The sequence below is a fragment of the Mustela putorius genome, unplaced genomic scaffold (genome assembly GCF_011764305.1).
Source record: "Mustela putorius furo isolate JIRA1106 unplaced genomic scaffold, ASM1176430v1.1 tig00004068_pilon_pilon_pilon, whole genome shotgun sequence".
Lineage (NCBI taxonomy): Eukaryota > Metazoa > Chordata > Mammalia > Carnivora > Mustelidae > Mustela > Mustela putorius.
This window is the reverse complement of record NW_025422199.1, coordinates 620,299-644,073: the sequence shown is the minus strand read 5'-3', so window position 1 is coordinate 644,073 and position 23,775 is coordinate 620,299. Positions and strand designations below refer to the sequence as shown.

At 40.5% G+C, this 23,775-nt stretch overlaps 1 protein-coding gene across 6 annotated transcripts in view; it reads right to left on the bottom strand.

Moving 5' to 3' along the window:
• The window catches only part of PHF8 (PHD finger protein 8), a 98,554-nt gene that overhangs the window by 40,492 nt on the left and 34,287 nt on the right, over positions 1–23,775 (bottom strand). For 5 of the 6 annotated variants that reach the window (XM_004780593.3, XM_004780589.3, XM_045072772.1 and 2 more), the window contains exons 9-17: positions 13,312–13,399; positions 12,841–12,947; positions 11,221–11,312; positions 8,637–8,726; positions 6,500–6,802; positions 5,636–5,739; positions 1,181–1,359; positions 792–877; positions 100–233 (exon numbers count right to left, since the gene is read on the bottom strand). In XM_004780593.3, coding sequence (XP_004780650.1) covers positions 100–233; positions 792–877; positions 1,181–1,359; positions 5,636–5,739; positions 6,500–6,802; positions 8,637–8,726; positions 11,221–11,312; positions 12,841–12,947; positions 13,312–13,399 — 1,183 coding nt within the window. The remainder of the gene's footprint in view (positions 1–99; positions 234–791; positions 878–1,180; positions 1,360–5,635; positions 5,740–6,499; positions 6,803–8,636; positions 8,727–11,220; positions 11,313–12,840; positions 12,948–13,311; positions 13,400–23,775) is intronic. The other variant, XM_004780590.3, reaches the window with a different exon arrangement.

The window sequence follows — 23,775 nt, the reverse complement described above, 5'->3', positions numbered from 1 at the left end:
AATAAATATCTGTTGATTGGCTCATCTAACCTTTTAGGTGGGGGTGGGAGGGTGTGCTGTCTGATCACCTGGAAAGGGGAGAGCAAAGCCAGTACTCACGTGAGGGCAGCATAGTCAGGTCCCCCCACCTGCCTGCTGGCCTTAAGCAGATCAAGAATTCCACCAGCACCACTCCCATTCCCAAGCTTGCCTTCGACCCCTTCCACCATATCCTCGTCTGTTGTATAGTCCTCCTGTTGGGGAAAGAGGATATCACTTCAGCTGCTGAGGGCTGGTCTGGTAAGGCCCCAGTACAATGTTGCCATTTTTACTCTGGATGCTAGTATCTCCTGAGCACCAAGTACAGATCAAACACTAAGCAGAATATTCACTCTTTCATTTTAATCTCCACAGCATCTTTGTGAGGTAGGCATTATTATTCTGTGTGTGTGTGAGGTAGGTATTTTAATTCCCGTTTTACAGGTAAGGAAACTAAGGTTCAGGAAAGTAACTAAGTTGTGTAAGGTCATAACCAGATATTCCAAATCATATACTCTTTCTGCTACATCACAACGCCTTTTATTCTAACCTGCATTAAAGGATTTTTAAAATATTTCAACTCAATTATGGTCTTCCAGTTATATGCTCAAGTGCACTGCCCTTAGCACATAATCATTCACTTAATAAATATTTTAGGAATTGAAGGCATAGGGTATCTTTCCCCAACCCCCCACCCCCACCTAGAATGACAATCTGTCTCCTGCCTCTGTAACCAGAATGGCAGAAGACCAGACAACAGGGCAGGCTCCTACCTCAATGTCAAACTCAACTTCTCCTGGTTCACGAACTCGGTTGGGGTCAGAGCAAGGCTTTGCACGGGGTAACTTTCGGGGAAATTCTAGAAAATAATGAAATACACATATTGTGAAGATAAGATTAACATCTGAGCCAAACACCCAGGGGAAAAAAGTCAGAATATAATTTTCCTAAAAGTAATGACCACAGACACAGGCCACAACTAATTTAGGGAGGTTAGGAATTGGTTTATAAATAAATCTCTAGAGCAAAGAATTCATGGAAGCCTAAAGAGCTGGTAAGTCAGAATGTCAACAAGCTCAGGCCTAAGGCCTTTGGTCTATCAGGAGGACCCAAAACAAATGTGAAATAGGCAGGAAAGGAACAAGAAAGAACAGGTACATACTTGGTCTTATTATCAGGGTTGCCTTCTCCTTTCCTAATCTCTCATCAATCTGCAGTTCGTCATCTGAATCCAAGTCAAATTCATCCTCCATCACCTGTTCTGCCACCAGCCTAGCCTTGTCTGCCTTCTTCGTGAGCTTGGCTCGCCGAGACTTGGATAAGGTTTTTACCCTCTTGGTACTAAAAAGAAAAAGAGCGTAAAGATAGTCACTTTCAATATTATTAAAATGGCAACTCCCCCCAAATTAGTCTATAGATTCAATGCAATCCCTATAAAAATCCAGCTAATTTCTTTTATAGAAATTAATAAGCTGATACTAAAATGTATATAGGCACACAGAGGACTTAATATGGCCAAAAGAATTTTGAAAAAGAACAAAGTTGGAGGATTTATCTGCTAAGTTTCCAAAATTTACTAAAAAGCAACAGTAGTCAAGGGAGTGTGATGCTAGCAAAAGATAGACACATACATCAATGGAACACAGCTATGAGTCTAGAACCAACGCTTTAATTTACAGCCATTGATTTCTGCCAAAGATGCTAAGGCAGGGGCACCTGGGTGGCTCAATGGGTTAAGCCTCTGCCTTCGGCTCAGGTCATGATCTCAGGGTCCTGGGATCGAGCCCCACATCGGGATCTCTGCTCAGCAGGGAGCCTGCTTCCCTCTCTCTCTCTGCCTGCCTCTCTGCCTACTTGTGATCTCTGTCTGTCAAATAAATAAATAAAATCTTTTTTAAAAAGATGCTAAGGCAGTTCAGTGGGGGAAAGGATGGTCTTTTCAACAAATGGTGCTGAGATAACTGGATATCACATGCAAAGAAATGAATGTGGATTCTTAACTCACATCACACACAAAAATTAACTCAAAATGGATCCTAGATCTAAATGTAAAAAATAAAATTATAAAACTTCTAGAAAAAAAATAAAGGAAAATATCTTTAATGACCTGGAATTAGGTAAAATTCAAAACATTTGTGCTTCAAAAGATACCACTAAGAAAATGAAAAGACAAGCCATAGAAAGACTGGGAGGAAATATTTGCAAATCATTTATTTGGAAAGGATCTGCAACCAGAATAGTTAAGTAATGGTTAGAACCCAATAATAAGACAAACAAGGCAATTTAAAAATGAGCAAAAGATCTGAAAAGACATTTCTCTAAAGATGATATACAAATGGCCAATAATCACACAAAAATATGCTCAATATCACTAGTTACTAGGGAAATGCAAATCCAAACCACAATGAGATACCACTTGATATCCATTTGAATGGCTATAATAAAAAAGACAGACAGTAACAATTGTTAGCCAGTATATTGCTGGTGGGAATGTAAAGTGGAATAGACACTTCGGAATAAATTTTGGTGGTGTCTCGAAGAGTTAAGTATAAAGTTACCATGTGACCCAAAATTTCACTCCTAAGTGAAAAACAGAAACATATCCTTAACAAAAACTTGTACGTGAATGCTCATAGCACCATTATCCACAACAGCCAAAAGCGGAGTCAATCCAAATGACTGTCCACTAGTTAATGTATAAACAAAATGGTATATCCATACAATGGTGTACTATTCAAAAATAAAAAGGAATCAATTAACGATAAACACTACACCATGAATGAACCTCAAAAACATTATGCTAAGTGCAAGAAGCCAGACATAGAAGACCACATGTTATGTTATTCCATTTATATGGTATGTCTAGAAAAGGCCAGTCTAGGGAGACAGAAAGTAGATTAGTGGTTGCTTGGGCCTGGGGAAGAGAACCAAAGGTGTAAGTGAGTATGAGTGATCTTCTTGTGGTGATAGGAATGTTCTAAAATTGGACTGTGGTGATAGCTGCACAGTTCTTTAAATTTACTAAAAGTCATTTAATTGTATACTTAAAGCAGGTTAAATGTATGGTATGTAAAGTATACCTCAAAAAAGCTGTTAAAAATATATAAAGGATATGGGAAAAACTAAGAAATGGGCTTATGTAATCCCATTAGATATGGTAAGCAGTATTAACCAGTACAAACTGATGAAATAAACCTTATAGTTAAAAAAGAAACAAGCTTTTGGCAAATCAGTCTTCCTGATACATACATTCAGCAAGCAGTCATCTGGTAAACCGGCTTTCAGTAAACTGGCTGACATTAAACTGACCTGTTTTCTATCTCACAGGGTTTTAGGAGGATTAAATGAGCTAATGCAGAAACCAACACATGGCAAACGCCCAACAGTAGCTAACCTTATAATTAAGTTCGCTAGGCCTCAGTTTCCACATTAATAAAATGGGGATAACAACATTTACCTTTCAGGGCTGTTGTGAGGACTAAAGAAAATAATGTACTAAACAGCTAAGATAAAGTCTGATGCAGAGCAGGAGCTCAATAAATGGTAGCTATTTATACCCTGATCTTTTATTAACTTTTAAATATGAAAAATGTCAAACATACAAAAATATAAAAGTATAACTAACTCTCATGTACCTTCCACCCAGCTAAGTTCCAGCAATTATCAACATACAGCCAATCTTGTTTCATCTACACTTCAGTCCTTGTGAAACACTAGATGATTTTGGAGAAAAGCCCAGATATAATGTCATATTGTCTGTAAATATTTCTATATCTTGTCTCTCTAGGTTCACTTAACTACAGTCTCTGGCAGCTGCAGGAGTTAACAGAAGCGGCATAAAGACTTGTGGGAAAGGGGAAAATGTCTCATGTCCTCAACAGCCGTTACAGGCTGGACCCTTAGGACTCTGAATTTTCTCCTCCCCAGGAGACCAACGATGGCCCAAGGCAATGCTCAACAGTTGCTCTACGATTGTTTAGTAACTAGGTCCCAAACCCCAAGAACAGCCGTGCTGCTTTCAGAATCTGCCCTACTCTCACACTCCCTTTTTCCTTATCTCCCAGCCAGGTGGACCTACTGCACTTGCCCTTGGGATACGAAGACCTTTTCCCACAAAAAGGTTACGAAGTTATTCTTGGCACTTGTGTTCCTATACTATTGGTACTCTGCTTGACTCTGGACCGCTCCTGTCTGGTGCTCTGAGTGTCCAGATGATCACTCTCAGTCTTCCTCTGCCTCCCTACATGTTCCAGGGTTTCGGATGATCCACTTAGCTTCTGGCTATACCTATACCATCTTCACCACCACTACCAGCATCTCCTTTCATCTTCAACATTTTAGTGAAAGAGCTACCACCAATTAAGCATTTACTATGTGCCAGGCCCTGTGAGAAGCACCCTACATACATTATCTCATTTAGTCCTCCAACAACTCTAGGGTAAAAGCTTTATCTATAGAAGAGATATAATGAGGACACTGAGGTGCAGGGTTAATTAATCTGCCAAGGTCACACAATGAATTCGTGTCAGAGCTGGGACCCAAACTCAGGACTGTCTGCTTCGAAGCCTGTGCTTTTTGTGGTGAATGCTTAGATTTTATTCTTTAAGAAAATGTTCTGTTAGAAATTATTTTAAGAAAAGCAATACATGCTTATTGTACAAAATTCAAATACTACTGAAGTAAAAATTTCCTCTCCTGGCTCCCTTATCCTACTTTCCAGAGATAGCTACTCTTACAAGTTTGGTGTGACAAGTATAAAATATATAACAAATATACTTATTTGCATAAATATGCATGATTATCCCTAGAAGAAAAATCACTGACACTAGTTGTCCATGGGGAAGGGAACTGGGGAACAGAGAGGGGTGGGAACAAAATTTTTCACTCTGTACTGTTGCATACTTTTTAAATTTTAAACTGCATATATTAAATTTTAAACCTCTTCAAAAAAGTTTTATTAAAGAATCTATGCCACTTTTCTACACAAGCATACATACGTACATGCACACACACCTTTTTTAAAAATTAAAATACAACTATTACTATGTATTATTTTGTGACCTGATTTTTTCACTTAAGAATATATCTTGGACACCTTTCCATGCCAACAGATTTTAAACTCATTTTCTCTAACAGCTACAGGGTATTCTATTCATTTAACCAACTCTTATTGACAAACACATTTCTAATTACTTACTATTACAAACAGCGATGCTATGAACACTGTACATTTCTCATAACACACCTTTGCAAATATTTCTGCAAAATTCCTAAAAATCTAATAGCAAAAGGTATATAAAAAACTAATGCTCTTAATCAGCATGCTATATTCCCCTCTTATTTCTGCCAGTGGTTCTGACCCACTGACTTTCTGAAATTTCTAAAACTCATATAAAATTTTTCTCAGACTGCCAATTAGATTCCAGGCCTCTCCCCCAATGCTACCATGGTTCTCTGAACTAAGCAATGAAACCTGATAAAATACCTGGGTATTTCCCCAAGTACAGTCCTTCCCCCACCCATTTCCAAGACCCAGGTCTCAACTCCATGCCCTGTTCCAGTGACATGTTGCCACTGACAGTCCCAGTTATCTCTGTGTTCCTTCTTCCCACCTCACCTGCCATTAGACATCAACAGGGCCAGCGGGCCCTCATTCCCATCAAGGTCCAAGTCTGGCGAGTCATCATCGGAGTCATTCAGGCAGGTACCAGTGATGTTGAACTGCAGAAGGAGGAGGCTCAGTTGTCACCTGTCTGGGACTTGCAAGTGAATCCTGATGACCAGTTCCTTCCGGTTTCACTGGCTGAGTTCACTGTTAAAACCACCTGAACCAAGGCTTCCTGCTACACTGTCCCCCAGCCCCACCCCAAATGATCACAAATGATCACAGGTTGAGAATGTATGGCTACCTCAGGGGAAACCTATCAATCTTGTAAAACGTGTTCCCTTTTGAAGAGGGAGAGCATCTTCACGTGCCCATGGAGAGCACCACAATCTTGAAGCAAGGTGGAGCCCTGGAGAAGGGCTTTACTTAAGGACCTGTTCAAGACTCCAACCTGACACTCATATACCATGTTCTTAAATGTCATTCCCATCTAGCACTACAAGATTCAGCTGAAGTGTCATGTCTTCTGAGAAGAACTGCTGACCATCACTTCTACCCAGATAAACTCATCCCCCCTCTATGTCTGAGGGTCCCCCACACACCCTTGATTATGGCATCCTCCATACTTCATTGCACTCATTTGTTTTTATGCCTGTCTTTCTCACTAGCCTGCCAGTCTCTTGAGGGTAACATTCACAGCACCTATCACAGTGCCCAGCACAGACAAGGTCTCAATAAATGCCTGTTAAATGAGTGGTACTGGTAGCCAAACACCAGGGGCCCTAAGGGAGGTGGGAAGACAGGACAATCCTTTTGATCCCCTGATCTTCCAAGGGACCCAAAAGGGCTGGGCTGAACCCATGGGCCAGCACCCACCTTTGCTTTCTGGGAAGAGCCTGTCTTCAGTGCCTGATGATTGTATGGGTCCATGAGATTATAGCTCAATTGGCCAGCAGGCCCCAAGGCTGAGCTCTCCTTGCCCTTTCGCTCTGCCTTCTTGAAGAGTTCCTTGGGCTTCAGGCCTTTCTTCTTTGAACCACTTTTGGAGGGCAGTGACAGCCTGGACATGGATACTGAAGTGGAATGGACTGGCCTGGTTAAGGGAATGGAGCCAGCTGGGAAGATCCTCTGCAGCCCAAAGATATTGCTCGTCTTCCCAACGTTCTGTTGGAAGATATCCTACAAGAGTATTAGTACACGACGGGGTTAGCGCTTACTCCAGGGTTCTCTCTATGCTAAGAGCAGAGGTCTGTTCATGGCACTGGCAGTACTGCCATGGAAGTGTCTTACAGATGCTCCGCATCTAGATGCACAGCCTAGATTTTTTACAATGAGTTGGTCATCAGGAATTTACTGGGTGGCATTTCTTTACCCAGCCACTGACAAGTAAGGAGAAGACGAGCAGAAAAAAAGCCCAGCACTACTGTCAAAATTGGAGAAAAGACTCCAAATGCAGCTGGCATGAGAGAGAAAATACTTGAGTACTAAACTGTGTGGTCCCAACCCTAAGGACTGCAGGATTTGAGACAGGGTCTGGTCCGAAGTCTGTTGTCACTAGCTAGCTCTGTGACCTCAGGTAAGTGATCTGACTACTGTTTGTTCGACTATAAAATTGAAGGAGCAGACTGTAAAGGTGGTTGTCAGAGGTGCTCTGTGGCTCCTCTGAACTTCTTGGGAGGAGGCCTGAAGACTGGAGGTAGGTGGAAGGCAAACAAGAGGAACATGTGGAAGTCGAAGCCTCTTGCCTTCCACCTTATTGACAGCAGCTATCCTTTGATTGGTTGTATACTGACCTTCCAAGTAAGATTTCATTTGACGAAAAAAAAAAAGGTTCCATCACTTTAAAACACTTGAAAGCCAGTGGACCAGACATAATCCATCTCTCTAAGTCCTTTTCCAATGAACCCAGAGTTTTGTATATACAAAACTGGTTTCAGCGGAAAGAGCCAGAGAAAAGGTAGGCCTTGTAACTAAACCCTGAAGGATTCTGACAGATGGGAATGGAGGAAAGGGAGGTAGGAGGTGGACAATGTAAGCTATGGTGTAGGCAGTGAAACATGCTGCAGGCGGTGCGGCTAGAAGCCCAAACTCCCAGTAACTCACTCTGACCACCCTTTAGCACAGACGTAGTGCCTATATCCTGAGTGCTAAATGGAAATTGACAGCTCCTGAGCTAAATGAGAGTTTAAGCTTCCTTAAGTCCAATTCTCCTCTGGTGCCTCTGCTACTTCACCAGCCCACACCAAGTTCTCTCTTTGCTGCAAAGTCTATTAAAAACAATGGCTCGCATTTATTGAGTACTTACTCTGCCAGGCACTGTGCGAGGGGCTCTACATACATTAGCTCTCGAGCCTAACAGAACTCTGAAAAGGTGGTGTTATTCCCCCTTTACAGACAAAGGTACTAAGGCTCTGAAAGGCTTGCAAGTGATGGAGCAGGAACTGGAATCCAAGTTTCTCTGAGTCTCTTACCATCTACACTTACTGCCTTGTGGTATAAGCCACCTGTTGAAAGACGGCTTTGTAATCATGTTTAATCTGGGAGAACTGTCATTTTGGAGAATGCAGAGACTGAGTCAAAATATTAAATATGACCTCCACCACCCACCACTACCATGACCCACCATCAGAACTTACTGAACACTTATTATGTGCCAAGTACCATTCTTAATGCTCAGCCTGTATTACCTTATTTAACCCTTTTAACAATCCCTGAGTAGGTATAATTATCCCCACTTTAGAAATAAGGAAACTGAGGTTCAGACAGTGGACTTTGCCCAGGGTCCTCTAAAAGATTTTGAGTTCTTTGTGGACAATGAATTATTTATGTATTATAAGCACTTAGCCTAATGCAAAGCACACTCGAGGCACATAATAATTATTTAAATTAATGGAGTCCTTGATGGGGTTTTCCCAACCCTTCCCCTGGACTCTCAAGCCAACTGAAGAAGCCTGACCTGCCACTTGAGCCTTGAGCCCTTCCCAAACGCCTCCCCTGCTCCCCTGCTTCTTACTTCCACCAGGCGGATCTCCCTAGCCAGATCTTTAATGAGCTGTACAGTCCGCACTGTCTCCGGAATCTCATCCTCGTGGTCTGGCAGAGCCTGTCAAACAAAAGGCATGAAGAATAGACCCACACATAAATAGACAACTGATTTTTGACAAAAGTACTAAGGTTATTCAACGGAGAAAGGGTAATCTCTTTAACAACTCATATTGGACCAAATGGATACCCATATGTAAAAAAAGAAGTTCAATCCATATCTTGCACCACACACACACACTCAAAATGGATCAAAAGCCGAAATGTAAACTCTAAAACTATAATCCCTTTAGAAGAAAACAGAGGAGAAAATCTTTGGAACCTTGGGTTAGACACCAAGATTTCTAAGGACACAAAAAGCATGAGCCTTAAAAGAAAAATAAGTTGAGCTTAATAAAAAACAAACACTTCTCTTTGAAAAACACTGTTAAGACAAACCAGAGACTGTGAAGGAATATTTGCAAAACCTGTCTTAGATAAAGGACAGTGTCAAGGTGTGTGAGTAACTCAGTGGTGGGCTTGGGCCATACCCCTCAAAAAGTCAAGAACCTGGAGGAGACCCCTGGGGACAACCTGGCCTCTCCACTTATAAGGACAGAGCTCAGGTCTGAGAAGCTACAGGTCCAGTGCTAGCTCCACAGCAACCCCAGCTGAGACCTCTTGGGTGTCTCACTTTAAATTTATTTGCAATCTTTTTGAGTCCTCAAAATTTACATCTTTATATAGACAGAGCTCTCAGGCTTTTCCCTTGTGATTTCTTCCACCAGTTTTCACTTCACTTCTGCATGCAGAGGACTGACAAAACTTCTTCAGCATTACCTTATTTACCATGGTTTTGATTCTTTTTTCCTTTAATTCTTTTAAGCCATCTGGAATCTATTTTGGTGGCTGGACAGGGGTGGGGTCTGAGAACCCATGTGATCCAGCTGGATAAATTTAATAGCTCCCTCCTCCTGGCCCAGAGGCTCTGGAAAGGTGAGGGAGCAAGTACCCCCCATAGAAATCATCTTCATTTCACAAAAGACTACTTCCATGAGATGAGAATGGGCTCCTCAGATCTGTGTTCTACTCTTCTCCAGCTCCCTCTGGCCAAGCTATTTGGGGCCATCCTGGCTCACGGCATGAGTAATCAGGACTCACTCCCCTCCCTTTTGTTGTTCCTGGAGCAGAGTCACTCTAAAGTTCACTTCACTGAACTTTCATTGAACATTTTTAGAAATGAAACCTAAGGTAGCCACACCTGAGGGATATAGAGAAATGGAAGACTAGGCTAAGGCCCAGGTGTAGGTATGTTCAGGGAGAAAAGAAGGCCCAAAACATGAAGTCCAAGGATATCTCAGGGAAGGTCGGCAACAGGAATGGGGAAATTGTGCAAGTTAAGCCTACAATGGCTGAAAGGTCTCCTTAAGCCACTGTATGCAAGGGGATAATCTGTAAAGAATATCAAAAGCATAAGGAAATATATTGATATTTCTTCTTTTACTTTGTTGTATTTCTTAAAATTTTTTTAAAGTCAACATTTTGAGTAGGTAATCCATTTACATAGCTCAAAAATTGAACAATATAAAAAGATACACATTGAAAAGCCTCAAAATATATTTGTCCCTGCCGTAAGTGTCATTACCCCATACCCACAGGTAACCACCTTTATTACTGTCTTCTGCATCCCTCCAGATTGCGTCTGCAGGCAAATACAAGCACATAAAAAATACTATTCTTGTTTCTCCCCCCACCTTTTAACACATAAGGTGGCACATCACACACATGGTTGTACACGTTTACTTGACAAATTCTAGAGATCTTTCCAAGTCAGTACAGAGAAAACTTCCTTAATCTCTTTTATAGCTGTTTCATATTCAATTGGATAGATGGATATTGGTGTTATTTCTAAAAAGCCATTTTGGCAGTATGCGTCAAGAGCCTTACATTTTTTTCATATACTTTGAGCCAGTAATTGCTCTTCTAGGAATCTATCCTGAAGAAACAATCAAAAGATGAGGGACAAAGGTTGGTGCAAGCACACAGTCACTGCATGATTTGCTGTAACTACTCCCCCCAAATAAATAAAGCAACAATAAACAAGTGGTGAGGTAATAAGGACGGTACATCCTTGCAAAAGAATATCATTTAACTACTAAATGTTTGTGGAGAACTTTGAGGACACAGGATAATGAACATAAGCCAACAAACTCAGATATAAAACTGAAAGTACAGAGTGATAGCAATCATGTTTTTTAAATGCATATAAAAAAGACCAGAAGAAAATATAACCAAATGTTAATGTTAATTCCAAGTGTTAAAATTATAGGTGATGTTTTTCCCTCCTTATACTCTTCTTCATTTTTTCTAATTCTCTAGAATAAGCATGTGTTACTTTTTAAAATCAGAAAGAAAGGTTTTAAAAATGTTATCCGGGAGTCCTAGTTCAGTCCTCCATTCTAACCCCAGGAGCCCACAGGCCTCCCTGGTCTCTTCCACCTCCCTGAAGCATCTACCCAAAGCAAGCCTCTACTGAGGGCAGAACTCTAGAGGAAGTAGAGAAAAAGTGTATTTACTTCTTTCCTTGTCCAGGCTCTAAAGGCCAAGTTCAGAGCTTTGCCACCATGGACCAGATAGGATGCTGGGTGCCTCCTATTCTCTCGCAAACCTAAAAGGGGAAAAAGGAAGGCAGAAGGTCAATGAAGCCATGCGGGGAAGTGAAGGACTTGTTACTTTTTCTCAGGCAACCAGATAAAGTACGCAACGTTCTAAGCACAACTCCAGATCTCAGTTCTTATAACAGTGTTCCTTTAATAAGTACCTACTATATGCCAGGCATTTAATATCTACTATCTCAGTGAATCCTTATACCCATCCTCTAAGCCAAGTATCATTATCCTCACTTTACAGTTCAGGAAACTGAGGCTCAGAGAGGCAAAGAGACTTAACCAAGGGGACATACCCAGTAAAAGCCAGAGCGAAGACCATGAATCTGAGGCCTGAATCTGAATCCTTCTACCACATTGGAAGTGCTCTGCCTCTTGAGTTTCAAAATGCAACCACACTCAGGAAGACCTTGATTGCAACCTACACAGAGCTGAAGGGCCATTAACAAATGCTCTTATTCTCAGTTACTCCAGGAGGAGGTTATGATAAATAGCTGGATTTCGGCTCAATACAGAATCTTCTACTGAACTGAGCTGTTCTGAACAGGTAATAACTGGTTAGTCATCTAGCCTATGATTGAACACTTAAGTGACAGCCTGTCTAGGTAGCAGAATAAGGGCATGAAGTAGTGGATAGGAGACTGTACTCATTGGCCTCTGAGATCTTTTTTTAGATTTAATTTAACTTATTCATTTATTTGAGAGAGAGAATGTGTGTGCATGCGAGCAGGGAGAGGAACAGAGCAGGGAGGAAGGGGAAAGAATCTCAAGCAGACTCCACACTGAGCACAGAGCCGAACACAGGACTTGATCTCATGGCCCTGAGGTCACAACCTGAGCTGAAAACAAGAGTCAGATGCTTAACCCGACCGAGCCACCCATGCACCCCTGCCTCTGAGGTTCTTGGTAACTCTAAAATACTGATTCCTCGTGCCCAAGTTACCTTCAAGAATCTCAGGTCTGAGCAAGGGAGCTGCTCTAATTCAAAACAGACCAGAAAATCCCAGCAGTTTTGCTTCTATCTGGGCTGATACCTGGGAACCGACATAATGATGCCAGGCTGGTGAGGACTGGGCCTTGTCCCCATTCCATAGGAAGCACTTTCAGGAAACTCTGAGATTGTCCAGATTGAGTTTTACTTTAATTATCAGGAACTAGGGATAATTTCATTGTAATGCAATTTTCTTAGCACCTTTGCTAAATAAAGTTAAAATCCATTTTCTACCTTACATTATACTTAGTAAAAGAGCCAATCTTAAAAGTTCACACACTATAGGATTCCATTTTTATAGCACTCTTGAAATGACAAAATCACGGAGATAGAAAACAGATCAGTCGTTTCCAGAAGTTATGGATAGTGCAAGGGGAAAGAATGGGTGAGACGATAAAGGGGTAGCACTAGAGGGTCTCTGTGGTGATGGAACAGTACTATATCTTCTTTGAGGTGATGGTTACATGCATGTATACACACGTGCATGTGCATGCTCAGGGAAGCAGGCTAAAAGGGGCAGCTAGCAAAGGGATCCATACCTCGAAAGATGTCCAGGATGTGCTTTCCCACATACCAACAGATGGTCTCAAAGTTAGGAAACTTGAAGAGGTCTGCTGTGCTCAGCCGTTTCTCAATCTCATAGGCTCTAGAAGAAGTAGGCACAACAACAATGATGATAACAAGGATCCTGTTTACTGAGCACCTAATAGATATGGGGTTATGAATGCTTTGTACCCACTACCTCTAATCCTCACAACTACCCTGTAAAATCCAACTTTGTGGGTTAGGGAACTGGAGCACAAAGATTATGTGACTTGCCCAAAGTCACATAAACAACTAAGTGAGGAAGGATTATTCATCCCCACACTGATCATTATAAGGAATCAGGATCTACTCCTTTCTGATCATCTTGCCTCCTCCAATGCTGCACTTCTCACTATAAAGGAGAACCCAAGGACTCTAGCAGATGGGAATGGCCAACTTGGGATCACCACAGCTTCAGCACTCACTTGAGCTGCATTTCGATGTTAAGGCTGTGTAAGAAGTTCCCTCCAAATGCAAGGCAGTCCACTGGGGTCAGCACAGCATGGATCCATCCTGCAGTATAACATGGCAAAATCAAAGCTGGCAGAGGGCCTTACTTCCTCTGAACATCACTGCCCCAACTCAGCTCAAACACAACTTCTCAGAACACCCAACCTGGCAGTGACTCAGAAAGTTTTAGTTCCTCTACTCTCCCAATATCCATTCTGCCACCATTATAACCCTGAACTGGACCAATTTATGGGGTTATTAAACTCCTTCTACTTCCCTCCTCTCGACTTCAAATCGCTCTGCTGTTTTGCCCATCTGCTCTCTCATCTCTTAGAAGGGCATTACCTCCTTGCCAAGTCTCCCCCTTCTAACTTTACTCTAGGTAAAACAAAGAGCTTTTGTGTTGAACAAACCTGAGTTCAAAGTCTGCCATTTTCTAGCTAAACATCTACTTCAAAGGTTGGTTGTGAAGTATGCACCTGTTGGAACTCAATTATTTTCCTTGCCCTTGACTCTACACTACCTTCTGAGACCTTCTAATTTTTCTTCTTAAACCTCTTTCATATTCATCTCCCTTTCCCCATCCATCCATTCTACCAATGCCTTGGTTCAAATCCCTCATTACCTGTCACCTAGGCTATTTGCAAGAGCCTCCAAACTGGCTCCTCTATACCAGCAGTTCCCAAGGTATGGTTCAGGGAATCCTGAGACTCCTTGAGAGCACATGTAAGGTCAAAACTATGCTTGTGATGATACTAAGAAGCTATTTGTCTTTTTCACCCTCATTCTCTCACGGGTGTACAGTGTATTTTTCCAAAGGGTAAATGACATGATAACACAACATGCAGAAGCAGACTTGAGAATCCAGTTATTTTCTATTAATCCAGACATTAAAAAGGTTTGCAAAAATGTAACTGTCACTCTTCTCCCTACATTTCTTGATTTGAAAAGTTATTTTTCACAAAAATTATTATTCATGCTAACATGTAAGGAGTTTATTACTTCTCAAATGAGTTAAACAAATATTTTAAAATTTTCTCAGTTTTAATTTATAATGTAAATATTGATGAATATAAACCACATAAATAAAAGCCTTGGGGTCCTCAATAATATTAAAAAGTATAAAGGGGTCCTGAGTCCAAAGTGCTTACAAACCACTTCTCTATACCAATCTCAATCTCTGAAGTCTATCCTCCACATCTTGACTCTAAAATACAAATCTGCCCATGTCATCCCTGCTCAAAATACTTCAATAAAATGTACATCCACAGGAGAATGGATAAATTGCCATATACTCATACAATAGAATATTGGAAAGTAAGTAAAATGAGTGAACATGTACCAAAATGAATCTCACAATCACAGTGTTCAGAGAAAAAAACAAGTTGGGAAGAATTACCTAATATGATTCCATTTATATAACATTCAAAAACAGTAAAACAATACTAACTATTGACTTGATGAGCCATGACCTGTATAATAAAGGAATAGAAATGCATGAGGATAATAATTGCCAACTTCAGAACAATGTCTAGCTCAGAGAGGGAAAAATAGGGATGAAATTGAGGAGAGGTATATGAGAGGCTTCAAATATATTTGTAATATTTTATCTTTTTAGTTGGACTATAAACACATAAATGTTTATTACATTATTCTTTATATCTTTTGCTACATAAACAAATAAAACTTCAATGGTTCTCCAGTCACCTCTGGGGTAAGTACAATCTGCCTATCTTTTCAGCTTCACTTCCTCCTTGACCTCTAGGCTCCTGTATGCATGAACTACTTCACACAGCCTTGCTTTGCTTATGCCTTTCTCTATGTCTGAGAGGACTCTTCTGCCTTTCTTTCCTTGGTCAGTCCATACTTACCTGTGAGGTGTCACTCCTCTGAGAAGATTTTCACAAACTTCCAGCTAGACTAAATGCTCTTCTCCATACTCCCACAGCTTGTGGTAAATGCCTCTATTATGGCTATTAGAACATGATACTGAAATGGCCTACTGACCTTTTGTCTCTAGCACCTAACCCCATGTGGGTATACTCAGTAGACATGCAATACTTGTGGAACTAAGTAGAGTTTACCCAGTTCATGGAACTTCATACCAGTAAGTGAATTAATCCAACTCAAATCTCTGGTAGGCAAATTCAATTCATCAAACAGTTATTAAATGCCCAGTGTAGAAAAGGTATTATGTGATACCCTATTAGGCAAAGGATTAAAAGATTAATAAATGAATTAATAAATGCCTGGGCACAGAAAAGAGAAAAGTGGTTGGGTATGGGGGAAGGTAACATGCCTCAGTACATATTAAACATTGTATATAAAATCAATGTAATGAAATCAACATGATAACTGATATATGAACAGATAAATAGCTCTGTGCAACAGAAAAGAAAATCCAGCATTATACAGTATCGTATCACACAAAGATGTGAGATCTATATGGCAGCCTTATTTTATTTTCTTAAAGATTTTATTTATTTGAGAGAGAATGAGCAAGCGTACTAGTGGAGGGAGGGAGAGGGAGAAGGACAGATTCCCCATTGAGCAGGGAGCCCGACCTAGAGCTCGATCGCCGGACCCTGGGATCATGACCTGAGCCAAAGGCAGTTACTTAACTAACTAAGACACCCAGGCACCCCATCTGACAATTTCAAAGGAGCTATCATAAGAATGCTTCAGTAAACAATTATAAACATGTTTGCAACAAAAAAAAAAAAAGAAAAAGAGAAGATATAAATAAGAAACAAATGGAAGTTTTAGAACTGGAAAGTACTGTATGTGAAAAAAATAATGAAAGAGATGGACTCAACAGAAGAATAGAAGAATAAAGACAATGGAGAAAAGAATCAGAAAACTTTAAGACAGAATAGAAAGTACTCCACATAAACAAAAGAGAGAAAACAAAAAAAATAAATTCAGGGACCTGTGGGACGACAAAAAAATATATATAGCATTCAGAGACCCAAAAGAAAAGAAGTTAGAGTATGGGACTGAAAAAGCATTCAAAAATAACAGCTAAAAGTTTCTTCACTAATATGACAAAAAATATAAACCTACACATTCAGGAAGCTCAATGAACACATTTATTGTAAACCCAAAGGAGTACACGCAAAGACACATTATAGTCAAACTGCGAGAAACTAAAGAAAAAAAGAAATAACAAATAGCAAGAAATGACACATATAAGGGAAAAAACAATTTGAATGACAGCCAAAATCTCATCAGAAACCATGGAGATGTTGGAGTCAAGATGGCGGAGAAGTAGCAGGTTGAGACTACTTCAACTAGCAGGAGATCAGCTAGATAGCTTATCTAAAGATTGCAAACACCTGCAAATCCATCGGCAGATCGAACAGAAGAAGAACAGCAATTCTGGAAACAGAAAAACAACCACTTTCTGAAAGGTAGGAATGACGGAGAAGTGAATCCAAAGCAACGGGAAGATAGACCCCGGGGGGAAGGGCCAGCTCCTGGCAAACAGCGGAGCAACTGAGCACAAAATCTGGACTTTTAAAACTCTGTTCCGCTGAGGGACATCGCTCCAGAGGCTACCAGGGAGGAAGCCCACGCGGGGTCAGCGTGGCCTCAGATCCCGCAGGGTCACAGAAGGATCGGTGGTGTCTGAGTGTTGCAGAGCTTGCGGGTATTGGAACGGGAAAGCCGGCTACAGAGACAGAGCCGACAGAAAGCTCACAGCCCGGGATTACCTTGAACCAGCCACAGGCTCGGTGAGCTTGGAGCGCGGCCAGAGGTCAGGCAGACGGGAGTAACTGGGCGCTGTTCTCTGAGGGCGCACTGAGGAGAGGGGCCCCGGGCTCTCGGCTCCTCCGGGCCAGAGACCAGGAGGCCGCCATTTGTATTCCCGTCCTCCGGAACTCTATGGAAAGCGTTCAGGGAACAAAAGCTCCTGAAAGCAAACCCAAGCGAATTACTCAGCCCAGCCCCTGGGGCAAAGACCCTTGAGAATCACTACACCAGTCCCCTCCCCCAGAAGATCAACAAGAAATCCGCCAAGACCAAGTTCGCCTACCAACGAGTGCGGTTTCAATACCAAGGAGAGCAACAGAGTTCCAGAGGACGAGAAGGCAAAGCACGGAACTCATGGCTTTCTCCCTGTGATTTTTTTTAGTATTGCAGTTAATTTAATTTTTTTATTTTTCATTTTTTTTTCTCGCCTTCGGCTAAAATTTTTTTTAACTTTTACTCTTTTCTCTTTTAACGTTTTTTAACTAGTTTATCTAATATATATATTTTTTCTTTTTTATATTTTTCTTTATTCGTTTTCATTTTTTTTAAATTCTTTTCTTTTCTTTTTTTGTTTCTTTTTTTTCTTTATTCCTTTTTGAACCTCTTTTTATCCCCTTTCTCCCCTCTCACGATTTGGGATCTCTTCTGATTTGGTTAAAGCATATTTTCCTGGGGTTGTTGCCACCCTTTTAGTATTTTACTTGCTCCTTCATATACTCTTATATGGACAAAATGACAAGGTCGAAAAATTCACCGCAAAAAAAGAACAAGAGGCAGTACCAAAGGCTAGGGACCTAATCAATACAGACATTAGTAATATGTCAGATCTAGAGTTCAGAATGACAATTCTCAAGGTTCTAGCCGGGCTCGAAAAAGGCATGGAAGATATTAGAGAAACCCTCTCGGGAGATATAAAAGCCCTTTCTGGAGAAATAAAAGAACTAAAATCTAACCAAGCTGAAATCAAAAAAGCTATTAATGAGGTGCAATCAAAAATGGAGGCTCTCACTGCTAGGATAAATGAGGCAGAAGAAAGAATTAGTGATATAGAAGACCAAATGACAGAGAATAAAGAAGCTGAGCAAAAGAGGAACAAACAGCTACTGGACCACGAGGGGAGAATTCGAGAGATAAGTGACACTATAAGATGAAACAGCATTAGAATAATTGAGATTCCAGAAGAAGAAGAAGGAGAGAGAGGAGCAGAAGGTATACTGGAGAGAATATTTGGGGAGAATTTCCCCAATATAGCAAAGGGAACAGGCATCAAAATTCAGGAGGTTCAGAGAACGCCCCTCAAAATCAGTAAGAATAGGCCCATACCCCGTCACCTAATAGTAAAATTTACAAGTCTCAGTGACAAAGAGAAAATCCTGAAAGCAGCCCGGGAAAAGAAGTCTGTAACATACAATGGTAAAAATATTAGATTGGCAGCTGACTTATCCACAGAGACCTGGCAGGCCAGAAAGAGCTGGCATGATATTTTCAGAGCACTAAACGAGAAAAACATGCAGCCAAGAATACTATATCCAGCTAGGCTATCATTGAAAATAGAAGGAGAGATTAAAAGCTTCCAGGACAAACAACAACTGAAAGAATTTGCAAACACCAAACCAGCTCTACAGGAAATCTTGAAAGGGGTCCTCTAAGCAAAGAGAGAGCCTACAAGTGGTAGATCAAAAAGGAACAGAGACCATATACAGTAACAGTCACCATACACGCAATACAATGGCACTAAATTCATATCTCTCAATAGTTACCCCGAATGTTAATGGGCTAAATGCCCCTGTCAAAAGACACAGGGTATCAGAATGGATAAAAAACAAAACCCATCTATATGCTGCCTCCAAGAAACTCATTTTAGATTTAAAGTGAGGGGGTGGAAAAGGATTTATCATGCTAATGGACATCAGAAGAAAGCTGGAGTGGCAATCCTTATATCAGATCAATAAGATTTTAAGCCAAAGACTATAATAAGACTGAGGAAGGACACTATATCATACTCAAAGGGTCTGTCCAACAAGAAGATCTAACAATTTTAAATATGTATGCCCCCAACGTGGGAGCAGCCAACTATATAAACCAATTAATAACAAAATCAAAGAAACACATCAACAATAATACAATAATAGTAGGGGACTTTAACACTCCCCTCACTGAAATGGACAGATCATCCAAGCAAAAGATCAGCAAGGAAATAAAGGCCTTAAATGACACACTGGACCAGATGGACATCACAGATATATTCAGAACATTTCATCCCAAAGCAACAGAATACACATTCTTCTCTAGTGCACATGGAACATTCTCCAGAATAGATCACATCCTCGGTCCTAAATCAGGACTCAATCGGTATCAAAAGATTAGGATCATTTCCTGCATATTTTCAGACCACAATGCTCTAAAGCTAGAACTCAACCACAGAAGGAAGTTTGAAAAGAACCCAAAAACATGGAGACTAAACAGCATCCTTCTAAAGAATGAATGGGTCAACCGGGAAATTAAAGAAGAATTGAAAAAAATCATGGAAACAAATGATAATGAAAATACAAAGGTTCAAAATCTGTGGGACACAAAAAGGGCAGTCCTGAGAGGAAAATATATAGCAGTACAAACCTTTCTCAAAAAATAAGAAAGGTCTCAGGTACACAACCTAACCCTACACCTAAAGGAGCTGGAGAAAGAACAAGAAAGAAACCCTAAGCCCAGCAGGAGAAGAGAAATCATAAAGATCAGAGCAGAAATCAATGAAGCAGAAACCAAAAAAACAATAGAACAAAACAATGAAACTAGGAGCTGGTTCCTTGAAAGAATTAATAAAATTGATAAACCCCTGGCCAGACTTATCAAAAAGAAAAGAGAAAGGACCCAAATAAATAAAATCATGAATGAAAGAGGAGAGATCATAACTAACACCAAGAAATACAAACTATTATAAGAACATACTATGAGCAACTCTACGCCAACAAATTTGACAATCTGGAAGAAATGGATGCATTCCTACAAACATATAAACTACCACAACTGAACCAGGAGAAATAGAAAGCCTGAACAGACCCATAACCAGTAAGGAGATTGAAACAGTCATTAAAAATCTCCAAACAAACAAAAGCCCAGGGCCAGACAGCTTCCCGGGGGAATTCTACCAAACATTTAAAGAAGAACTAATTCCTATTCTCCTGAAACTGTTCCAAAAAATGGAAATGGAAGGAAAACTTCCAAACTCATTTTATGAGGCCAGCATCACCTTGATCCCAAAACCAGACAAGGATCCCAGCAAAAAAGAGAGCTATAGACCAATATCCTTGATGAACACAGATGCGAAAATTCTCACCAAAATACTAGCCAATAGGATTCAACAGTACATTAAAAGGATTATTCACCACGACCAAGTGGGATTTATTCCAGGGCTGCAAGGTTGGTTCAACATCCGCAAATCAGTCAATGTGATACAACACATCAATAAAAGAAAGAACAAGAACCATATGATACTCTCAATAGATGCTGAAAAAGCATTTGACAAAGTACAGCATCCCTTCCTGATCAAAACTCTTCAAAGTGTAGGGATAGAGGGCACATACCTCAATATCATCAAAGCCATCTATGAAAAACCCACCACAAATATAATTCTCAACGGAGAAAAACTGAAAGCTTGTCCGCGAAGGTCAGGAACACGGCAGGGATGTCCATTATCACCACTGCTATTTAACATAGTACTATAGGCCCTAGCCTCAGCAATCAGACAACAAAAGGAAATTAAAGGCATCCAAATCGGCAAAGAAGAAGTCAAATTATCACTCTTCGCAGATGATATGATACTATATGTGGAAAACCCAAAAGACTCCACTCCAAAACTGCTAGAACTTATACAGGTATTCAGTAAAGTGTCAGGATATAAAATCAAAGCACAGAAATCAGTTGCATTTCTCTACACCAACAACAAGACAGAAGAAAGAGAAATTAAGGAGTCAATCCCATTTACAATTGCACCCAAAACCATAACATACCTAGGAATAAACCTAATCAAAGAGGCACAGAATCTATACTCAGAAAACTATAAAGTACTCATGAAAGAAATTGAGGAAGACACAAAGAAATGGAAAAATGTTCCATGCTCCTGGATTGGAAGAATAATATTGTGAAAATGTCTATGCTACCTAAAGCAATCTACACATTTAATGCAATTCCTATCAAAGTACCATCCATCTTTTTCAAAGAAATGGAACAAATAATTCTAAAATTTATATGGAACCAGAAAAGACCTCGAATAGCCAAAGGGATATTGAAAAAGAAAGCCAAAGTTGGTGGCATCACAATTCCGGACTTCAAGCTCTATTACAAAGCTGTCATCATCAAGACAGCATGGTACTGGCACAAAAGTAGACACATAGATCAATGGAACAGAATAGAGAGCCCAGAAATAGACAGTCAACTCAATGGTCTACTAATCTTCGACAAAGCAGGAACGAATGTCCAATGGAAAAAAGACAGCCTCTTCAATAAATGGTGCTGGGAAAATTGGACAGCCACATGCAGAAAAATGAAATTGGACCATTCCCTTACACCACACACGAAAATAGACTCAAAATGGATGAAGGACCTCAATGTGAGAAAGGAATCCATCAAAATCCTTGAGGAGAACACAGGCAGCAACCTCTTCGACCTCAGCCGCAGCAACATCTTCCTAGGAATATCGCCAAAGGCAAGGGAAGCAAGGGAAAAAATGAACTATTGGGATTTCATCAAGATCAAAAGCTTTTGCACAGCAAAGGAAACAGTTAACAAAATCAAAAGACAACTGACAGAATGGGAGAAGATATTTGCAAACGACATATCAGATAAAGGACTAGTGTCCAGAATCTATAAAGAACGTAGCAAACTCAACACCCAAAGAACAAATAATCCAATCAAGAAATGGGCAGAGGACATGAACAGACATTTCTGCAAAGACGACATCCAGATGGCCAACAGACACATGAAAAAGTGCTCCATATCACTCGGCATCAGGGAAATACAAATCAAAACCACAATGAGATATCACCTCACACCAGTCAGAATGGCTAAAATCAACAAGTCAGGAAATGACAGATGCTGGAGAGGATGCGGAGAAAGGGGAACCCTCCTACACTGTTGGTGGGAATGTCAGCTGGTGCTGCCACTCTGGAAAACAGCATGGAGGTTCGTCAAAATGTTGAAAATAGAACTGCTCTATGACCCAGCAATTACACTAAAGATACAAACGTAGTGATCCAAAGGGGCACGTGCACCTGAATGTTTATAGCAGCAATGTCCACAATAGCCAAACTATGGAAAGAACCTAGATGTCCCTCAACAGATGAATGAATCAAGAAGATGTGGTATATATACACAATGGAATACTATGCAGCCATCAAAAAAGAAATGAAATCTTGCCATTTGTGACAACATGGATGGAATTAGAGCGTATCATGCTTAGCGAAATAATTAAGCAGAGAAAGACAACTATCATATGATCTCCCTGATATGAGGAAGTGGTGATGCAACATGGGGGCTTAAGTGGGTAGAAGAAGAATCAATGAAACAAGATGGAATTGGGAGGGAGACAAACCATAAGTGACTCTTAATCTCACAATACAAACTGAGGGTAGCTGGGGGAGGGGGGTTGGGAAAAGGGGGTGGGATTATGGACATTGGGGAGGGTATGTGCTTTGGTGAGTGCTGTGAAGTGTGTAAACCTGGTGATTCACAGACCTGTACCCCTGGGGATAAAAATATATGCTTATAAAATAAATAAATAAATAAATTGATTAATCAATTAATAAATAAGAAACCATGGAAGTCAGAAGGAAGCAGCACAATATTCTTCCAAGTACTTAAAGGTAAGAACAATGAACCCAGAATTATATATCCAGCAAAAATATCCTTTAGGAATAAAAGGGAAATCAAGACATTTACAGATGAAGGAGAACCAAGAAAATCTATTGCCAGCAGATCTACCCTAAATTCTAAACAGGGATACCTGAGTGGCTCAGTTGACAAAGCATCTGACTCTTGATTTCAGCTCAAGTTGTGATCTCAGGATTGTGAGATCAAGCCCCATGTCAGGTTCTGTGTTGGAAGTCTGCTTAAGATTCTCTCTCCTCCTTTCCCACCTGTCACACCCTCTCTCACTAAAATAAAACAAAACAAAACAACAACAACAACAACAACAAAAATCACTTACACACACAGTAAACAGAGAGGAAATGATAAGAATCTTGGAACCCCAGGAAGAAAGAACAACAGAAAAGTAAAAATACTGATAAATACAATAGACTTTCCTTCACCTGGATATTAGAAATTATGTTTGACAGTTGAAATAAAGACTAAAACACTGTATGAGGGATCCCTGGGTGGCTCAGTTGGTCAAGCATCTGCCTTCGGCTCAGGTCATGATCCCAGGGTCCTGGGATCAAGCCCCACGTTGGGCTCTCTGCTCATTGGGGCCCTGCTTCTCCCTCTGTCTGATCCCCCCCCCCCGCTTGTGCAATCTCTATTTCTCTCTCTCTAATAAATAAATCTTTAAAAAAATACTATATGATATGGTTCTCAGTATATGTGGAAGAAATATTTAAGACAAATAAATATATTATAAATGGGAAGGGCAAAGGGATGTGAACAGAGGTAAGGCTTCAACCCTTCCCTCCAACTGGTAAAATGTCAATTAA